The sequence below is a fragment of the Astatotilapia calliptera genome, chromosome 8 (genome assembly GCF_900246225.1).
Source record: "Astatotilapia calliptera chromosome 8, fAstCal1.2, whole genome shotgun sequence".
NCBI classification, from domain to species: Eukaryota; Metazoa; Chordata; class Actinopteri; order Cichliformes; family Cichlidae; genus Astatotilapia; species Astatotilapia calliptera.
In genome coordinates this window covers 16,562,394-16,582,742 of record NC_039309.1, presented here as the reverse complement: position 1 = coordinate 16,582,742, position 20,349 = coordinate 16,562,394, and the positions used below count along the sequence as shown (strand labels likewise).

The following is a 20,349-nucleotide window of genomic DNA, read 5'->3' as shown; positions in this document are numbered from 1 at the left end:
GTTAAATTGATGTAAAAGGGGGTAAGTAGATTTTACTTCACATGTGCTTTATGTTTTACGTCTGATATGATCTTTTATACTAAAATTAAGGGCAAAGTTTCAGATAAATTTGCTAAACCAAGGGCTTTTTAGGCTACTAGCACTTAGCAGGCTACGCTGACATGCTATTAGCTACACAGAATTCACAATGAAAGGAGTACAGAATTATTAGCCCCTCCCCTCCCCCGCCATGAAAATTTAATTTTTAAGCATTTAACAGAGCAAGGAATTTCAACACAGCTTTTCCAGCATCCTAGATTTATTTTGAATGCTTACATTAGTATTACTGTGTACTGTGTGACTCAATTCATTCAATTCAATTCAATTTTCTTTATATAGCCAAATCACAACAACAGTCGCCTCAATGTGCTTTATATTGTACAGTAGATCGTACAATAATAGATACAGAGAAAAACCCAACAATCATATGACTCCTTATGAGCAAGCACTTTGGCGACAGTGGGAAGGAAAAACTCCCTTTTAACAGGAAGAAACCTCAGACAGAACCAGGCTCAGGGAGGGGCGGGGCCATCTGCCGGGACCAGTTGGGGTGAGAGAAGGAAGACATTTCTTGATGATTTTTCAGTTCTTATAACTTTGAAATGCTGTGATAACTTTCTATATCCACCTCATTCTCTCAATAATTCTTTTTCTCAGCTCTAAAATGACTTCTTTGACTTTTGGGCTGATGCTTTCTAAAGTGACGGCTCAAAGTTTTGCAGTTTTAACTTGGGACTGATGATATTAACCCTGGTAATTTTTATTTTTTTCTGAAATAATTATATTTTTGTGTAACAACAGAAATAATTGATGCTTTCTAAAGACGTCTAATGTGTTTAAAAATGCTACTTGGAAAAACCGTCATCTGTAACTGTATAATTAATATCAGTGCTGCACTCATTATTGTGACTTTCAGTGGCTTGTTGTTTTTGCGGTTAGTCAAACAAATCGTCAATAAAAAGTTCTTTCTCTGTTAAGACCCCATCAATTGAACCCTACGAAAGCGAACAAAGCAAGGCGCTAAAGCGACCCCGATTTTCAAGATGTGACATGAAGAACAGGAGGAGAGAGGTGGGGGAGAAATGTGACGAAAGAAAAGGTGCCCATCTACGTCTCCATCCCTCTAACATGCGCCCCCCCCACATTGGCGCAGGCCTACCCTCTGCATGCCATAGTGGTGATGACTGGGGTGGAGGGGTGGGAGGTAGAGGGGAGGAGGGGTCTCAGTGCTGGCAAGGGAGAGATTGTCTTGGCTGTGAAGCTCCATCTCCCTCATCACCTGCGTCTTCAGACCCCCGTACAGATGACTGCAGTGCTGCAGGCTCTTCCTCCTCCATCGCTGGGTGCTGTCGCTGTCTTTACTCACCCCAAACCAGTCAGCCGTACCCCTGGGGGAGAGGACACACTCTGCTTAGTGAAAGCATATACTTTTTTTGATGTAGTGGTAGTGTGTCAGAAATGAATCAGGTTCATCTTAGCACAAGAACTTAATAATGAATCAGGATGAAATACGGGCCATGATTTTAAAAAGTCAAGAAAACAACACTTTTATATTATAACATCTAAGATGCTCTTCTTGTACTTTTATCTCTGTCTAATGTGTGCAAGTTTGAACCCAGCTTTGAGAGCCTGGATGAAATACACTGTCTTGTTTCCTTATATAATTTACAGCCCTCTGCTGGCAGAAAAGAAGCAGATGTTGCCTCATATTCCCAGAGTAGATGACACAATATGGGTCTTTGTTTATTACATTTCAGTTCGATAAATGTGCATTCAGGTCCCCCTTTTTCCAAGAACTGTGTCCGCACATCAGGCTGCGTGTTAACCGATCAGTGGGAGGAGGGGGAGGCTGTTTAGAGAGCAGAACGTTTAGTAATAAACACTCAGCCCTCATCATCAAGAAAAACGCCAGCTGGGGAAGCCTTTTAAGGCTGCACAAGGACAGGGTGGGGGTGGCGCAGCCCTGATTACTGTCCCTCCAGAGAGGGATCTCTTAAAAAGAGGAAACAGGTTTGGAACAAAAACAAAACAACGGTAGGATTTAGACTGGATGCCTTGAGCAAGAACGGAGACGTAAACAGCGGGATTAGAGAGAGAGAAATAAGGAGGACAGGAGATCCAGACTTCTCAAAAACTTTTGCACAGTTACAAAATGTTTGTTTCCTTAAATGCAGCTAGCAATCACACAAACCTCATAAACAATATTAAATCCTGGTGGAACAACAAGGCCAAATTTCAGAAATGGGCTCATTTCAGGCTCGGTGACAGTTGTTTGTTTAGAAAAGCAGTTCTTTTTCTTTTTGGGCACATGCACGAGCAAGCGAGCACGTCTTTTTCTTTCTTTTTTTTTTCTTAGTCACCCACACAAAACGCGAACAAAACATTCAGACTGCTTGACGACAGCACGAAACAACCACACATCGCAGAAGATTAAAGCAATTTTAACACGCGTGCATTAGTCTCCACATCCTCCAGGTAAGGCTGGTACACATGAAACAACAGTCGACGTAATTATGGGCTCACACGGCATTTTGGGCATCAGGGAGAAGAAAAGGCAGAAGGGTAAAGCTTTGCACAATCCAAACAAACACTACACAAAAAATCCAGGTAGCTATAAAACAATTAGACTACTGCTGGTTCAGTTTGCACATGCCCAGTCTCATTCATTCATAGCCACATGTGGAGGCAGCAAGTGTGACCACTGATAAAATTACTATTAAAGTCAAAATAGACATTATTTTAAGAACGCATTGTAATTCACGGCAAACTCATTCAAGTTGTTTTCCTATGTACGACTTTATGTTGGTTTACATTTTTCCTATAATTTAATATTTACTTTTCAACTTTTATGTTTTCTAGAAACAATATGAATGAGTTTTTTAATACATAACTACAAAGTACAACATTGTGCTGTGAGGTAGGTAAATGGTTCATCTGCCCTAGTCTGAGAAGTCCAGAGTCTCTCTCATGAGTTACATTTTCTAAAGCCTGAAAAACGTGTGCAGCACTCTAGTTCCCTCTAATACTTGTGAACCACAATATGCTGAAAGGTCATCAGGGATTTATTTGTCCATCCATTGAAAGCTGGTTGTCTACACCATTTTTTAAAAGGCCAGCATGTCAATGACGTAGTGTCTCATTTGGCCATTAAAGAGACAAAAATATAGAAAATTACTCATAAAACTCATAAAAGTATGAACTTAACATTGACCTTGGTTCATAATTTGGATTAGTTGATCATTCTGTGCAAAAATCCTGTAGAGATTCTTGTGAACTGTGGATGGACGGACATAGAGACGGATCCGTGTCTCGCAGTTGTATAAACTTGTTGGTCCTTCAACTCAATGAGCCTAATAATGGCACCTTTAAATGTCACAAGTTAACAAGTTTAATCGTTTTTGTTTAACTTCCATAGACAGCTAAATAACAAAAATGATATGCTACCACTGAACAGAGCTGTTTCAGTGGCAGTGGGTTACGCTAGTAACCAATTATTATACACTTTGATTAGATCACAGTTAATCATCTCCTGGCTACAGTTTAATTTATATTTATCCCACATATATGACAGCTTTTATCAGTCTTCTTACTGAACTTCCTAAAGCAAAGCAAATAAGCCACTTTTTCAGAACTATTCTCTTCAAAGCTTCAAAACTTCCTATGTTTAAAGAGATGGCATAAAACAGATGAGATGTACATGCTGGCAATCACAAACCCTTCCGTAAAACTCAACATATAAGACTGAAAGCAATTTAAAATGTGAGCTGCTAGTGACTCTAAATCCTGTAGTTAATTTTGAGAAAATCTTAATCCCCCTCAAAGACAGAACAAGTGCTTTGTTGAGAATTTTCACTGACTTTCCAAAGCATCTCATGCTGAGCCAGATGTTTTGCTCTGCTCCAGTTTGCCTCAGCGCACTCACCTGTCCTGAGATCTCCAAGAGGGCTTTAGGGTATGGCTCATTCCTGATTGGGCTGGGGACTCTGGAGCTGAGTGATCTCCATCGCCAGTACTGTCCCCGCTTAGCCCCTGACTCCTAATAAACCTCAATCTGCCAAATACAAACTGATCCTTCACAAATCCCACATACAATGTTCCATAAGGGGATTTCCTGATATCCAGGCCAGCTCTACGTCACCGCTAAGCAAAGAGCGGAGGATCAGCACATGTCTGGAGTCTGCTGAACATCCCTTTCTTCTACTGTGCTCTCCTGGTTAATCAAAGTTTGAGAGAATCCAGTGCTAAACTCCTCAGTCAGACGGGAGGCTGATGTCCACATCATGACGTGAAAAGAAATCCACAGAGAGCTTCCAATTTCATCCAGCTGGACTATATAACACACAATGAGTGGGTGGATCTTTGTTTTCTGAACTTGTGTCACCAGCACACACAGCCTAAATTTCCATACCCGACAAAGAGCGTTAATTTGTCTGGAGACGTCCCTCCTTAAGAGCTCACATGAAAGGATGTGACCTACTGGGCAAAAAAGACAGCGATGCTGGTCCTCGTCAAACTGAACATTTTCCCCACATCAACAGCCCCCAACGATCTCTATCAGTGAGTCCCCTCTCCCTCTGTCGGCCTGTGTCTCTGCCTTGTTTTGCAGGAGTGAATGTAAACACCAGTTCTCCCTCTAACATACCACAGGAAATGGAACGTTAGAAGGAGGGAGAGAAGAAAGATCATCATGGGCATTAGGAGGGAGAAACGATGAAGGGAGTGCACCTTGGACATGCCTGGACATGACACATACACACATACTGTATATACACACACTACCGGAGAGGTTTATTTTCTCATCGCTCCAAGCTAAAACCCCAACGTGCTCTGCAGTTCGGAAACTCGCGTGAGCTTCTTTAAGAAGTCAAACTGAGCGTGTGAACTTGCGGTGAATGGCAAAGTTATCTACCGTTTAATTTTGTGGCCTCCTTAACATGAATAATGACCCATAAAGAGCGCTCCGCTTGTCCTCCAGATAAACAAACATCAGGGTGTCCTCCAAGATACCCCGCGTGCACACAACAAATCACACTCAGAGACGTGCTTTGTTTGAATAGTAAAGATTTAGCATGGATTCGTGAACTCTTGCGGAGGAGGGACCTCAGCTAACCTCCACGAGTCACATACAATCGCATTAATTCTCTCACGAACATCAAACGCGTCCTGTGCTTCTTCCACAAATGCAAATAAAAAGCTAATACATTTCTGCAAGATGAAATTAGAACATTAGGACACTCTCTTTTGAAGAGTATCTGTAGGTTTGAGTTGCGGCTCCGTCTTCAAACGTTTACATTAATTTAATTCTGTTTAAGCAGCCGCTTTGAAGTGGTATGACGCACATAAGATAGCCAGAATGAGCGTTTGTGTTATGTTGTCTCCTACAAACCATGTGGTCCTGTGTATGACCTGGACTGACACCAACAAACCCTCGCAGCTGTGGCATGAAGAAAATGTGACCAATGAGTTTGAAAATCTTTTAAACCACCATGTCAACTGAAAACATAACAAAGACAACACATTAAATGCTGAAACTTGTACATCTTAATGTTTTTTGGAAAAGACGTTGGGACAGTAATGTGTTTTTCTTTGTGTTGCATCAAGTGTGAACCAAAGTTAGTTTTGAAAAACACGTTTGCACAGTTATTGCTTGACACGCAGTTTCAGCCGCTCAACGCTGTCATATTTAATAATGTATCAGTTACTGCAGGCAGGCCAGTTTAGTACTGTCATACAGTACTGAGCAAAACTCATGAGTCACCCCTCATTTCTTTATGTTTTGCTTCCAAGGAGACTGACTTTTCCTATCACTTTTTAAAGTGTTCTTCTCTGGGCTTTCTCAGGCTCTTTCATTGGCTTCTTTCAGTCCCATCCTTGTATCTGACCATTTTCAGATGAATAATATTTTTGTTTGTAAAGCCACTTAACACTGACCTATGAATCATTCAAGCATAAAACAGGCACGTACCTCAAAGGATGGACCAGTGTTGTTTCTACATGTAACAGACAACTTAGCAGTAACCCATTGTAAACTGTATCTTTGGACACTTACTAACAGCCTTCTAAGTCAGGAACACATAATTTGTTCCAATTTCTTTGGCTGAATCAAAGAAAAATGCCAAAAGTAAAACAGTTTTGACAGACATAAAATAGCATTTTTGCATTCATAAATGATGACTGCCATAATATAATGTAAATATAAATATGACATGAAGCGTTCTGGGTGATAAACATGTCATCATCATAAAATGTATCAAATCTTACACGAACATTTCAAAAGAAAATCATTTTTTAATTTATTTCTATTATTTTCAATATAGCGTGTAAATGCTTCACAAATCAGCTCCATTTTTACTGAGAATTTCAACATGTTTTAAAGATAAAGCACAAACACAACACAGATATGTCACCTTTGGAGTTAAAGGTGTGATCTTACAAGCAAATAGCATCTGTTTTGAAGACTCAGTAGTTATTTGATGTCTGTATGTTAGTCCACCAGCTTTCAGTCTCAGTTTAGCTGTTTTACTCAATGTTAAGGCTGGATTAGACATTAAGCAACAAACATGTTTTTAGCATCACTGGACAAAAAAAATAAACCCATATTAACCTTTCAGCATACTGCAAATCAAGTGGAGTGACAGAGAACTGGAGTCCTTTACTTCCTTTTGGGCTTTGTCTTTGGGATTTAGGAAATCGAACCTGTGCTGAAAGCCCATTTTCAGGTCCTGTTTTAGATCAGGTGAGTAGTTTAAAGGATAGAATTTGTGTTGCAACGGGTTAAGCAGTAGCTTTTCACCTGAAAGTCTGAGTCAAGACTCACATGACAAGATGTTTCAACTAACTAAGTCCATGCTGGCATCCCTGGAGCTTGCTGAAACCCAATAATCTACCACTAGTCAAAAAAAATCAACTAACAGCTTCTACTCCCTGTTATCCTGGCCCCCTACTTCACCTCTCATGTACCTGATGATTTGTTTTGGTATAGATGAACGCCGCCGGGTCAGTATCTTGGGGATACAGGACCGCCTTCGGATGGTTGACACCCTCCTGGGGCTCCTCTGGCCCTTTGGGGGAACGGTGTTGATGCGTTCAAAGTGCACCCTTTTCTCACTACGTTCACATCGGAGTAAGAGGTTTGAAGGGAGACAAAGAGGGAAAGAAAAAAGAAAAAAGCAAGGCCAAAGTAAAAGGGGGGGAAAGAGAAAAAAGAGAGCAGGATTAATTGAAAGGAAGCAAAAGCATCTAATAGTTTAGTTGAGGAATTATTAGAATTATGGACTTTGCTTGCAGAAGCAGAAAGAGGAAATTAGCAGCTGGAGAAAATAGGAAGAGAGGACAGAGGAGTTCTCTTTATATACCCCTGTGTGTGTGTGTGTGTGTGTGTGTGTGTGTGTGTGTGTGTGTGTGTGTGTGTGTGTGTGTGTGTGTGTGTGTGTCTAACCTTTTAATGGACTGAGTGATGGAGGGCAATCTCTCCGCAGGAGGTCTGAGGTAGTTGTTGGAGGTTTCCAAGGCAGCAATGCAGGTCTGAGGGTTTTCCCCTGGCATGCTGACGCTGCGCAGGCGCCTCACTGGCTGTAACGTAAACACACATAAACACACACACAAATGATACAATCATGCTCTGTACCACTGGGAATGAGTGACTGCATGTCAAGGAACAAGCTAATTCCACACAGAAGAAGCAATCCGCTAGGGTTAGAGTTTTCAGTGCTACGGTCTTCTTCATTTGATGGAATTTACTGAGTTGCCACCAGAGATGGGCAGTAACGTGTTACAAGTAACGCGTTACTGTAATCTGATTACTTTTTTCAAGTAACAAGTAAAGTAAGGGATTACTATTGCAAAAAAACGGTAATTAGATTGCTGTTACTTCCCGTAGGCACGCTGCGTTACTGTGTTACTAAAACCGTGATTTTTTTGCTAGAGTGTCTCATGACAGTGACGTAAGCAAGTGCGACGTTTGTGACAACAGCTGTGTGCAGATCAACAATGGATCATATATCGAGTGCGGAGAGAGTATGAGCGTGCAGCGTTTAAAGCGTGGAAGTACTGACCTTACTTTGAGTTTGATTCCATAAAAAGTGACAAAAACATTAGCGTCCGTTGTGCGTGGGAAGAAAACTTCTTTTTACAGCGAAAAAAACCCCCTAAAAGCAAGCACCGAGTGCTCAACGACGTAATGGGAAATTCACAGAGAAACTCGCGGATTCTTCCACTGACCGCGGCACACCTGCACCAGGGTAAACCTCCACCTACCCCACTCCTGGTTTACAGGTGAAAATAGAGCAACAGGACCGCTAGTCTTTGACTTTATTTATTTTCTGCTGTGTTTTACTTTCATCTACAGTGGGGCAAAAAAGTATTTAGTCAGCCACCGATTGTGCAAGTTCCCCCACCTAAAATGATGACAGAGGTCAGTAATTTGCACCAGAGGTACACTTCAACTGTGAGAGACAGAATATGAAAAAAATATCCATGAATCCACATGGTAGGATTTGTAAAGAATTTATTCGTAAATCAGGGTGGAAAATAAGTATTTGGTCAATAACAAAAATACAACTCAATACTTTGTAACATAACCTTTGTTGGCAATAACAGAGGTCAAACGTTTACTATAGGTCTTTACCAGGTTTGCACACACAGTAGCTGGTATTTTGGCCCATTCCTCCATGCAGATCTTCTCGAGAGCAGTGATGTTTTGGGGCTGTCGCCGAGCAACACGGACTTTCAACTCCCGCCACAGATTTTCTATGGGGTTGAGGTCTGGAGACTGGCTAGGCCACTCCAGGACTTTCAAATGCTTCTTACGGAGCCACTCCTTTGTTGCCCGGGCGGTGTGTTTTGGATCATTGTCATGTTGGAAGACCCAGCCTCGTTTCATCTTCAAAGTTCTCACTGATGGAAGGAGGTTTTGGCTCAAAATCTCACGATACATGGCCCCATTCATTCTGTCCTTAACACGGATCAGTCGTCCTGTCCCCTTGGCAGAAAAACAGCCCCATAGCATGATGTTTCCACCCCCATGCTTCACAGTAGGTATGGTGTTCTTGGGATGCAACTCAGTATTCTTCGTCCTCCAAACACGACGAGTTAAGTTTATACCAAAAAGTTCTACTTTGGTTTCATCTGACCACATGACATTCTCCCAATCCTCTGCCGTATCATCCATGTGCTCTCTGGCAAACTTCAGACGGGCCTGGACATGCACTGGCTTCAGCAGCGGAACACGTCTGGCACTGCGGGATTTGATTCCCTGCCGTTGTAGTGTGTTACTGATGGTGACCTTTGTTACTTTGGTCCCAGCTCTCTGCAGGTCATTCACCAGGTCCCCCCGTGTGGTTCTGGGATCTTTGCTCACCGTTCTCATGATCATTTTGACCCCACGGGATGAGATCTTGCGTGGAGCCCCAGATCGAGGGAGATTATCAGTGGTCTTGTATGTCTTCCATTTTCTGATGATTGCTCCCACAGTTGATTTTTTCACACCAAGCTGCTTGCCTATTGTAGATTCACTCTTCCCAGTCTGGTGCAGGTCTACAATACTTTTCCTGGTGTCCTTCGAAAGCTCTTTGGTCTTGGCCATGGCGGAGTTTGGAGTCTGACTGTTTGAGGCTGTGGACAGGTGTCTTTTATACAGATGATGAGTTCAAACAGGTGCCATTCATACAGGTAACAAGTGGGGGACAGAAAAGCTTCTTACAGAAGACGTTACAGGTCTGTGAGAGCCAGAGATTTTCCTTGTTTGAGGTGACCAAATACTTATTTTCCACCCTAATTTACGAATAAATTCTTTACAAATCCTACCATGTGGATTCATGGATTTTTTTTTCACATTCTGTCTCTCACAGTTGAAGTGTACCTCTGGTGCAAATTACTGACCTCTGTCATCATTTTAGGTGGGGGAACTTGCACAATCGGTGGCTGACTAAATACTTTTTTGCCCCACTGTATTTGAAAGACTGAGTGTAAACACAAAAAATATTTTATTTTATGTGCTGGAATGTGCAGAAAATAGTTTTAAATGTTAAACAAATTTCTTCCAGTCAGAGAATGTTGCATATAATTTAATTTTTGCTTGATGCATAAAGTTAAAAGATTAAAACTAATAAAACAAGTTTTAAAAAAAGAGACTTTTCCATTTGATTGCATTTTGTATGATGGATTATGTAGAAAAAGTAGAATTGGGCTGAAAGATCTATCGCTTTATCACCTCTTCAGGTTGTAAATCGTGTTTTTAAAAAGTAACTAAGTAACTAAGTAATTAATTACTTATGAAAATAAGTAATCAGTAAAGTAACGGGATTACTTTTGGGGGGAAGTAATCAGTAATTAGTCACTGATTACTTTTTTCAAGTAACTTGACCAACACTGGTTGCCACCAGGTGAAAGACCGCCAGATGTTGTTGAAAGCGCTCAAAAACATTGATTTTTTTCCAGTATAACATGTGCTTGTAGTCAGAATTTTACACCTCTTATCTTGCTTTTACTCCAGACATGCTTTTGAGTCCTGTGCCTTCACCTGGTTGGGCGCTGGCGTGTCATCCGGTGTCAGCTGGATGGTTGGGATGTCCAGTTTCAGCCATGGTGGCTTCTTCCTCTGCAGGCTGCTGTTCCTGCTGCTCGGCTCATCCATGCTCGCTGCCTCTCCTGACACCTGCCAGCTGGGCAACACAAACAGAGAAGGAAATGGGTTTTTGGAAAAAGTGCTCAGACAAATTACCGAACTGTCACAAGCCAAAAAATCCAAAGTGACCAGCTTGGTCGATTAATCGCAGACAGTAGACAGAGCGTGCTAACAATAAACAGCTGTAATCCACGTGATGTGACCTCGCACAGACACAGTACTGAGGCAAATTCCTGAATAATCCAAATTATGAGCCACTAGTCTGCCAACAACTTGAAGTCTTTTCCTAACAAACTGAATCACAGTGTGGAGTGACACTGAACCACAGTTGAGCAGATCTACTATATGATCTTCTTTCAGATGATTGTGTCAACTGAATTACTGACTGAAATAAACATGCTGATATTATTAGGAGCAGCGGCCCACTATTTTCTTATTCTGGCCACAAGCAAGCTGCACCGTTCCGCCTCCGGTGTCCTGAAGTTTAACTCCTCAACACTGATAGCTTCAGTTTGCTCCTTTGCTCCAGGTAAGGCTCAAACTTAGCATTACTCTGCTGTTTGCCGTCTTACAAGCAGCACTGCAGCACATTTAGATAACTTAATGCAAACACATGACACATTATTTCAGCTGAGCTTAAACTTTTCCCAAACACCAGTTAATATTTTCTCCATTCCCACAGGATACTCAGCATTTATCTGCAAACTAAGATCTACCAGTACTTACTCCTCCCCTGGAGTTTTGGAGGCACGTTGGTGCAGCTATGTTTCACAACCACAAGGTGGCACTAAGCTGCTCACATGGAAGGCTTGTGCTCAGATAAAACACAAGCACGCCACTTGTGTGGAGAGAAATGGATGCTGTTGCACTGCAGGCCGCCCGTTAACAGACAGCATCAGACAGAAAATTTGACCCAAGCTGAGCCACACCAGCAGACGGAAAGATAAAAAAAAGAAAATAAAAGGCCGAAGCTTCCACTGATCTCAGTTGCTCACTGGTTTATGACTTTGAAGGCATTCAGAGAGTGAAAAGGGGTTTTCCTGTTTATCTGTTTCCACAGCAGCTGTATGGGAATTCATGAGACATTTCCTCAGTTTGTGAATGTTTGCTCTGGAACTTTTTAATAATGTGCAGAACCAAAACTGTCATTTGTTTCTCAAAGCTGCTGCTGCTTGATGATGTGTGCACATTTTGTCTGTTTACTGTCTCACTGTTTATTTAGTTACTCTACTCTAAAAACGATCCTGACCTACTGGCATATGTGAATTATCTGATTAATTATCTGTGTTGGTGTAATTGATGTTCTATATGTGATATATTGTGAAAAGTTCTTGCTGTGCTGAAGAGTCAAGCACCGTCTTTAGAGTAATTTTTAAACTACTTTGTGCTCATTGCTTAAAGAATATCAGACAAAGTATTGTGTAGCTATCAAAAGCCAGCAGTGTGTTTGTGGGGTTAGAGTTGTCATCAACTTAGCACTACTCTACCCTCCCACGCACGCACACACACGGTCTGGCTTAAATCTCATAAACCGAAGAGCCTAAAACTTCACTGCTCCAGGTGAGGCTCGAACTCACAACCTCGGCATCGCTCTGCAGGTTACTGTCTTATAAGTACCGCGCGCTGACCGATTGCGCCACTGGAGCCCCTGCAGGATGTCTGCATTTCAGCTCATTTTGAGAAGTCTTTCTCAGATCACAGTTACAGCCTGTGCCAAGTGGAAGTCCTTATGCATGAGTGAAGGGGACTATTACTGCATAATAGGACATCTGCATGGGGCTCTAGTGAGAAGTAATGAGCGACCACCGCCGAGGTTTCTGCTGCGAATTGTTCTGTGATTCGTGGCAGTGAGTGAAATTACAGGCTCTCCTCTTTTGCCATAAAGTCAACAATAATCTCTTCCATCATAGGTGATCCCGGAGCTGATATTCAGACTTCTGGCCAGAAAATCAAAGGCGGCAGCAGGAGTACTTCTTGATGCAAACGAATCCAGACAGGACGGCATGTACTTCCAAAGCCCAAGAACTCCTGCACACAAACCTATAGAGTTGCAGCAAAAATGCGAAGGAATCTCTTTTTTGGATAACTTGGCTTGTCATTTCGAGAGTGTATTTTTCAGTAAAATCCGATTTTCTTGTGTATCTGCTCTCAGGCGAAAAGGCCATGTCTATTTTGATAGTGATCTTTACATGGCAGTGCCTACAGAGCAGGTGTGAACTCGATGTTGTCAGTATAGGGTGGGCGTTTGCACAAATAAAGCGTGATTACTCAGCTGCAGATGGTAGTAGGAGTAGTGACACAACAAGGAGCGTGAGTTGTGCATGTTCTTTGTTGTAGACAGTATGTTTAGCTGTATTATATGCTGGAGCTATTCAGGTTGGTGGAGTCTGGGAGGTTTGGTTTGGCTAAAACCAACTCATTTCTGCTAAGCACAGTTTATTTTGGAGGGGTTGTGACAGATTTAAGTGAAAAGTGGAAGGGTTCACCACAATCATTTGTCTAGGTGGTAAAAACGTCAGTCCTGACAGAATAATCGTACTTTCTGTTAGATTGCTTCAACCTTAACTGTATTGTTCTCTAATACTCAGCCTACACTATAAATATTCATGTTAAATATCAACACAAACCGTTAGTGACAGCAGAACATAAGACTGAAGGAGCGGCAGCGTCATCCCTTATCAAATAATGTATCTCAATATTGCATTAGACTGCCAAATATTTTGTGCAGACATTCATGGTTCCCAGGGGATAAGTCTACTGACTTTGACGATCCCCCCGATTGCTCAGCCGCCACCATGAGGTTTATATTTGTGGTTTTACATGAGCTGTCTAGACTGCCATGAAATTTTGCACAGATGTTTCTCTCTCGAGGTAAATCGTTAGGCTTAATTTTCACCTTATCCAATACTTTGTTTTGCATTTAAAGTCTGCAAAACTAATCACACCCTCATCAGCTTGCTCTTTGCGCTTTGTCTTTAGTCCAGCAAGATTTCTTAATGACCTGTTTAAGATGATTATAAATGCTTTTTAAGACTTATTTCACATCCATATTGGCAGAAGAAAAGGATGAGGGATACGAATGAGAATCACAGAGCCAGAATTAGTCCAGAGCACCACCACTTTAATGTCAGCGTAGCTCCAAGCACTGTCTGGAGTTACAGGAGTGATGCTGCTAATGCAGAGTGGGTTTCACTGGAGTGGGATTTTCGGTACTGCTGTTGGTGTGTTATGGCAACCGATGTTTTTCTGACTTCCTGCGCAACTGTACAGCTTTAACACCTAACATGTTCACTTATGAGTGGGTATGTCGCATTAGCAGACACCTCACACTGCAAAACAAAACACAAGCTGGGTGTTTTATACACGCTGTAGTTTCCATTAGTGGCTACTGGCAACATGTTGGTTTTAATTTATAGTTTTGTTACTGCATGGTCAATAATACCCCGCCCCTTCCAAAAAAAGATAATTAACAAATGTATAAAAAAAAACTTCAGAATGTGGAGGTTTTCAGACACTTTAAGGCCCAAAATTAATGTGACTGGAATTTACACTTTAAAGACCCTGTTATAAATACCTACTAACATGCTAAAACACTAACAAAAATCCATTGTGTGGTTTTCTATCCAGAAATGGAAATTTTTACTGTATTGGCAGCGTGTTTGGGATCATTGTCATACTGGCTAAACATACAACAATACTTCAATCTTTCTGGATCAGTAATTCCATCTATTTTGAGAAGATCTTCAACACTGCTGTCTGAAATGCAGCCTCAACCCATGAAAGAGCCTCCACTGTGTTTTACAGATGGCTGTTATTTGACCTCTTTCCTGACCTAGATGAGAATCCGAAGCAAAAAATTTAGACCTAAAAAAGACCTAAGGCATAGGTGTCAAACTCTGGCCTGCGGGCCAAATTTGGCCCGTAGCCTAATTACATCTGGCCCGCGAAGCCATACAAAATTACTATTAGAGCTGGCCTGCTGGTATTATACCGTTCATGTACTGCTAATACTACAATTCCCAGAATGCTCTGTTGGTGTTTTGGCTGCAAATACAATTTTTATTTAAGAAATGAATTCCACTGATGTGTTATTTAATTGGAATTTCGATTTTGCATGTGTGCAATATTAAGTTATATATATACGTTTATATAAGTTATATATATTGCTTAGTATTAAGCTTTGCTTGTTCCATACTCAGTTTTTCAGCAAAACTTGTTTGAGTCCATAAGAAAAGATTCATTCTTATATTTGGAGGAAGATTTTTTTCAATGAATATTAATGTTAGCCCGCGACTTTGATCCAGTTTTGAATTTTGGCCCACTGTGTATTTCAGTTTGACACCCCTGACCTAAGGCAACTGATTTTAAATCCAGTTCTTGTGTAATTTGGCACATCTCTGTCTTTTCTCCCTGTTTCCTTTCCTTAAGAATAATGGCTTCTTGACAGCCACTCTTCACTGAGACAGACTGATGAACCAAAAGGCCAGATGCATCTCTAAGGTCCTGTGTCAGGTCTTTGTTGGATTATTTCCTATTTCTGTAAGTCATGACTTTCATGTACTGTTCATCTGCTGTAAATAGCATTTAGGCCTGCCACTTCTTCTCTTGTCCTCCACTTGTCTAGTTTCCTCAAACTTTTCAAGGAAACACTGAACAGCATGCTCAGATTAGACCAAGTTTTAGGCTTTTTGTAAAAATGTACGGTTTATTGGTGCAAAAATACTGTTTTACGTCTGTCAAACATTTTTTATAGATTCAACGAAAGAAAACGTGTGTTTTTTCAACTGGCTGCTAGCAAAGTGATTCAGTTTAAAATGGGTTCTTTGCTATGTTGTCTGTTATGTGTAGACACAACACTCTCTCCTCCTTTGAGTTGGGTTCTTTTTCATGATTGAATGATTCGTAGGTCAGTGTTAAGTGGTTTTACAAACAAAACATTCCTCTGAAAAGGTCCGGTACAAGGACTGGACTGAAAATAAGTGCTGATGAAAGACTGAAAGGCCTTTAGAAAGCCTGCAGAACAGTTGCTCAGGACCACTTTTTAAAAATTACAAGAAACTCTGGGACAGTACAGTATACAGTAAACACTAGCGTGCTACTGCCAATTTTCAAGGTGATCAAACAGATGTAATTACAATGTGGCTTTGAACTCAGATTATCTAATAAAGTATTTTAGAATTCTTCTTTGTAAGTTGAGAATGCACATGTAGATGTAGAGTGCATTCATGCACTGGGCCAACGCAATTTTTGGTCACAAAGTAAAATATCAAACAAAAGTTGGATTCCGTTCTTTTCGCCTCTCAGCTGCCTGTGTCAGTGTTTTGGTGCCTCTGCGGTCACATGAAGGAGTCTGCGCGTTCTTTTATAAACACACCCCTGCAAATAGAAGGCTTCACTAAAATCCTTTGCTTCACCACATCCTTTGCTTATTTTGTAGTGGTGATATTGTGTGTGCACGGCAACATGAACTCAGGCACTCTGATATGCACTTTTCAAGTAAGGTCAAAATTCACTCACATGCATGTACTACACAGCGCTCGCCTCAGCCCCCCGCATCAGGTCTTTGTAGGTCTCTGCTAGAAGGTGCAAAGCGGTCCAAAATCAATATCCCCATTTTTTATCTGGTTTTGTAACATTCGCCATTTGTTATTCCATAATCTTGATCTCTCTCCTCTTTTTTTCCTCTAGTTGGATTTTTCATGACAGGCAGATTAGGGTATGTAATCCCCGTGCTGTATGCCACATGACATCGCCCTGCTGTTCAGCCACAGAAGCTTGTACTGCCCACGATTCGATGGAGGTGATGCTGTGATAGTGTCGTGAGCAGGATGTGGTGTCACTGATATCGGTGAGTCAAATTGAGCAAAAAAGCAAACGATAGTGTCATCACATAATCCAACTTGCCAGTAAAGAGCCTTCATATTTCAGTTCTGAAAATTATCCTCTCCTTTTGAAAGCATTAAGACTGACTACTTGCTCTGGATGAAGTAGCATACTTTTTATGATAGCAAAAAAGAACGTTTAAAGGCTTTTAAGTTCTTATTTTGGCTTCAATTTGCCATCAAAACTCCAATGTTGTCATGTCAAAGTGTTACCTCAAAGGAAATATGAACTTCTGTGCACAGCCTGCTGTGCTTTCAGGGGACTGCAGCAGAATGGTAGCGTAATTGGATCTGCTTTACATGGAGTGACATTTGCTGACGTGTCGAGACAGAATAAAACAAAGGCATCTCTTTGGCACCGAAGCAGGACTTGTCCTGACACTGCTCCCTGATCCTTTGCCTTTGGGGTGGCTGTAGCTCAGGCGGCAGAGCAGGTCATCTACTGATCGGAAGGTTGGTGGTTCAACTCCTGGCTTCCCCTAGTCTGCATGCCAAATATCATTGGGCGAGATACTAACCCCAGATTAGTCTCTAATGCATCAATCGGAGTGTGAATGTGTGTTATTTCGCTAGAAAGCATCGGGTGAATGCACAAGTTGTGTAGAGTGCTCAGAAGAGTAGAAAAGCGCTATATAAGAACCAGTTCATTTACCATTCTGGTCTTTGAGGCTGCAACCAGTAACTGTACCATGTAAAGCTACCGTGACTGCATGTCAGTAAGCTTTGATATTCAGTGGCTCATCATGTTAAGCAGGCCACAATCTGCTCTCTGCACTGTCTCCCTTTTATTCTCTAAATCTCTTGCCTTCTTTGTTCTTTTTCTTTCTTTTTGGCTCCTCTTTGAGGGTGCAAGACTTTCATTTACTCTGCTTTTTAATATTCAGTGTACTGCACAAAAATTGTTTGGGTGCTTTGGTAGGATGGCTAAAAGAATTCTGGATATTGAATATCTAGCTATATTTAAATCAAAGTGCTGTATTACATCAACTTCTTTCATGCAAAGACCGAGTAACACAGTTAACTTAATCCATGCATCTTTAGAATATTTAGCTTTAAAAACTCTGTGACAATGTGACACTTGGTAAACTAGCGTACCTGCCAGCCCAGCTGCTGCTGCTCCTGCCAGCCAGGCAAAAAACAGTCAATTAAAACACCCAGGCATCAACTGTTTCCTGCTGTCCAGTATAATCTCTGGGCACTGGGTTGGTTTTAGTGTTACTTTTCATTGTTTCCATTGGCAGGATCCATATGAGCTTCTTTTCTATTTTCTCTCCGGTAGCACATTTAGCACCCCTGGCATTTTATCTGTGATTGTACAGAATTTCATTCAGCAAGAAGTCAGAGAAGAGCAAAAAAGGCTTCTAGAGTTCTGGGAAGTAAGCAGGCTTAGCTTAGCTAGATTTCCACGACACAAGACGTCAATGCGTCTCTGTATCAGTGACTCCAGGCACAGTCTTCTACTTTTTGTAACAATTCATGTTCTCAGAGAGAAATGTTTTCTTCATTTTAAAACCCTTGGCTCGCTTTCCCTCAAAGATCAATGATGTCTGGCTAAATTTCTGTGCTTTGGTTTCATTGCTGGAAGCAAATCCACAAATCCCAATGATTCCACTTGATTTAAATACACTTGCATGGTGTGGCCATGCCTTAATACCAGCATAATTTTATTTTTACATATTTTGAATTGTGGAAAACCAATAAAAGTTTTTCAGCTGGCTGAAGCCAGTTTCATTGCAACCTTAATATACTGACTTTTGACAGATTGCCCAGACTAATCTTTTGCATTACTGTTGCCTTTGATAGCAAAGCAATAGCAACTCAAATAACAGTTCGTTACAAACCAAGATGTGCAGAAGAGCATCTTTGAATGCACAGTATACTGAACTTGAAGCAAATGGGCTACAGCAGCAGAAGACCACACTGCGTACCTGTCAGCTAAGGAAAGGAAACTGAGGCTACAGTTTGTACCAGCTCACCAACTGCTACCAGTTGGACAAGATTGTAAAAGCATTGCCTGGTTTGATGTGTCTTGATTCCTGCTGCAATATTCTGATGGTGGGTCAAGGATTTGGCGTGAACAACATGAGGACATGGATCCATCCTGCCTTCTAGCTTGCTTCAGGGTGGTGATGTAATGGTGTAAGAGATATGTTTTTGGCAAATGCTGGGCCCCTTAGTACCAACTGAGCACCATTTAAACATCACAGCCTACCAGAGTATTGTTGCTGACCATGCTCATCCCTTTATGACCACATGGTATCCATCAAGATCACATAGTATGTCACATTCCTCAAATCAACTCAAACTGGTTTCTTGAACATAACGATGAGTTAACCGTACCTAAACAGCCTCCACAGTCACCAGCTCTAAATCCAACAGAGCACTTCTGGTATGTGGTGTAATGGGAGATTCATAACCTGAGTGTGCAGCCAGCAAATCTGCAGCAACCGTGTGATGTTATCATGTCAATATGGACCAAAATCACTGATGGATGCCACGAAGGATTAAGGCAGATCTGAGGGCAAAAGCAAGCTGTACCTACTACTGTATCCACTGAGTGTTAGTGAAGTTGTTACTTGGATTTTATTTGTGCAGTTCTTTCTAATAATAATGCCAGACAACTGTTAAATTTCAGGTCATATGTTTATTTTCATTTGAAGGATATATGGTATATTTAGTAAAGAGCCCTGGTGTTTCCTTTGCTCTCCAGCAAGAATGTGTTATAAAACTGACAATTATCAGTGCAGTTCCAAGTTGACTGGCTTGGACTCAGCATAAGATTAAAACTCAGACAGCCCAGGAGGGTTTGAACTTTATTACATTGGCACTGCTCTGTTCTAATAGGCACTACAACCTGCCAAACAGCACCACTGGGCCCATTTCAACTTCAGTGTTAAAGTAGTTTTTCTTCGCAGGGCACCGCTTTTCTGATTTACTGCCATTTCATTGCATTCATCTGTTCCTACAGATCCTTTTGCACACAAAAACCCTTCTCCCAGAGACTTCCCACAACTGTGCATCTCAGTTCTTTTAATTATTTGTTATGGTTATGTAACAATGCATGAAAATTGAATTGCATTGAATTATCTTGCGTGCTTCTATCATCCTACCCTCAATTCCAACCCCCTACAAAGGGACTACATTTGCTCTGGGCTCTCATCTGTGCCAGATGTTAGTCATAACACAGTAGGTCATTTCCTTTCTGTTTGCAGAGTTTGGATGATGAGTGCATGCGTGTGTTTCTCTAATCTGCTACTACCTCTAAACAAACACTAATAAATGATTAAACATCTGCCGCTACAGAAACAGAATTTCGGTCATGTCAGTAAGTAAAAACAAGAAATGATGAATGACAAATAAAAGAGAAGAGCAGTCACGTCTTTCCTTGCCAAAAACATTAATTAAAATTGTATGTTGACTTTTGGACTTCCTGACTTTCTAAATTTGGCAGCATTAAATGCTTCTTTTAGAGGGTTTCTTACTGTAAAAACATAAAAGTACTGTGCTGAATAAAAGATTTACAATAACATGTATAAAAGTAATTTAGATCTTTAGACATTATTAAGAGGAGACTTTAACTTTTGTGTCTATACCCCAACTCCTGGTTATAAGACGCAGCCTTATTTAACATTTTGGCAGCCACTCTGAGGCCGAACGCTGGCCAGAAAAGATTATTCACCACAGAAGTCTAAGTTGGACTCATTGCTAAATCGTGTTCTCAGCTGCATATCCGAAACATGCAATATGTTTGAAAAAGAACAAATAAACGAATAATATGAACATAACAGTTTATATTACCATCAG

The 20,349-nt window shown here is 41.1% G+C and overlaps 1 protein-coding gene and 1 non-coding gene across 6 annotated transcripts in view; both read right to left on the bottom strand.

Moving 5' to 3' along the window:
* The window catches only part of rhbdf1b (rhomboid 5 homolog 1b (Drosophila)), a 41,831-nt gene that overhangs the window by 7,812 nt on the left and 13,670 nt on the right, over positions 1-20,349 (bottom strand). For 2 of the 5 annotated variants that reach the window (XM_026179062.1, XM_026179063.1), the window contains exons 2-5: positions 10,559-10,700; positions 7,478-7,611; positions 7,000-7,146; positions 1,199-1,427 (exon numbers count right to left, since the gene is read on the bottom strand). In XM_026179062.1, coding sequence (XP_026034847.1) covers positions 1,199-1,427; positions 7,000-7,146; positions 7,478-7,611; positions 10,559-10,672 — 624 coding nt within the window. In that variant the 5' untranslated portion in view covers positions 10,673-10,700. Of the gene's footprint in view, positions 1-1,198; positions 1,428-3,961; positions 4,946-6,999; positions 7,147-7,477; positions 7,612-10,558; positions 10,701-20,349 lie in introns of those variants that run through there. The other 3 variants (XM_026179064.1, XM_026179065.1, XM_026179066.1) reach the window with 3 other exon arrangements.
* On the bottom strand, positions 12,216-12,309 carry trnai-uau (transfer RNA isoleucine (anticodon UAU)). The gene is made up of 2 exons: positions 12,272-12,309; positions 12,216-12,251 (listed from the first exon to the last, which is right to left on the bottom strand). It is a non-coding gene; the product is annotated as a tRNA-Ile (tRNA).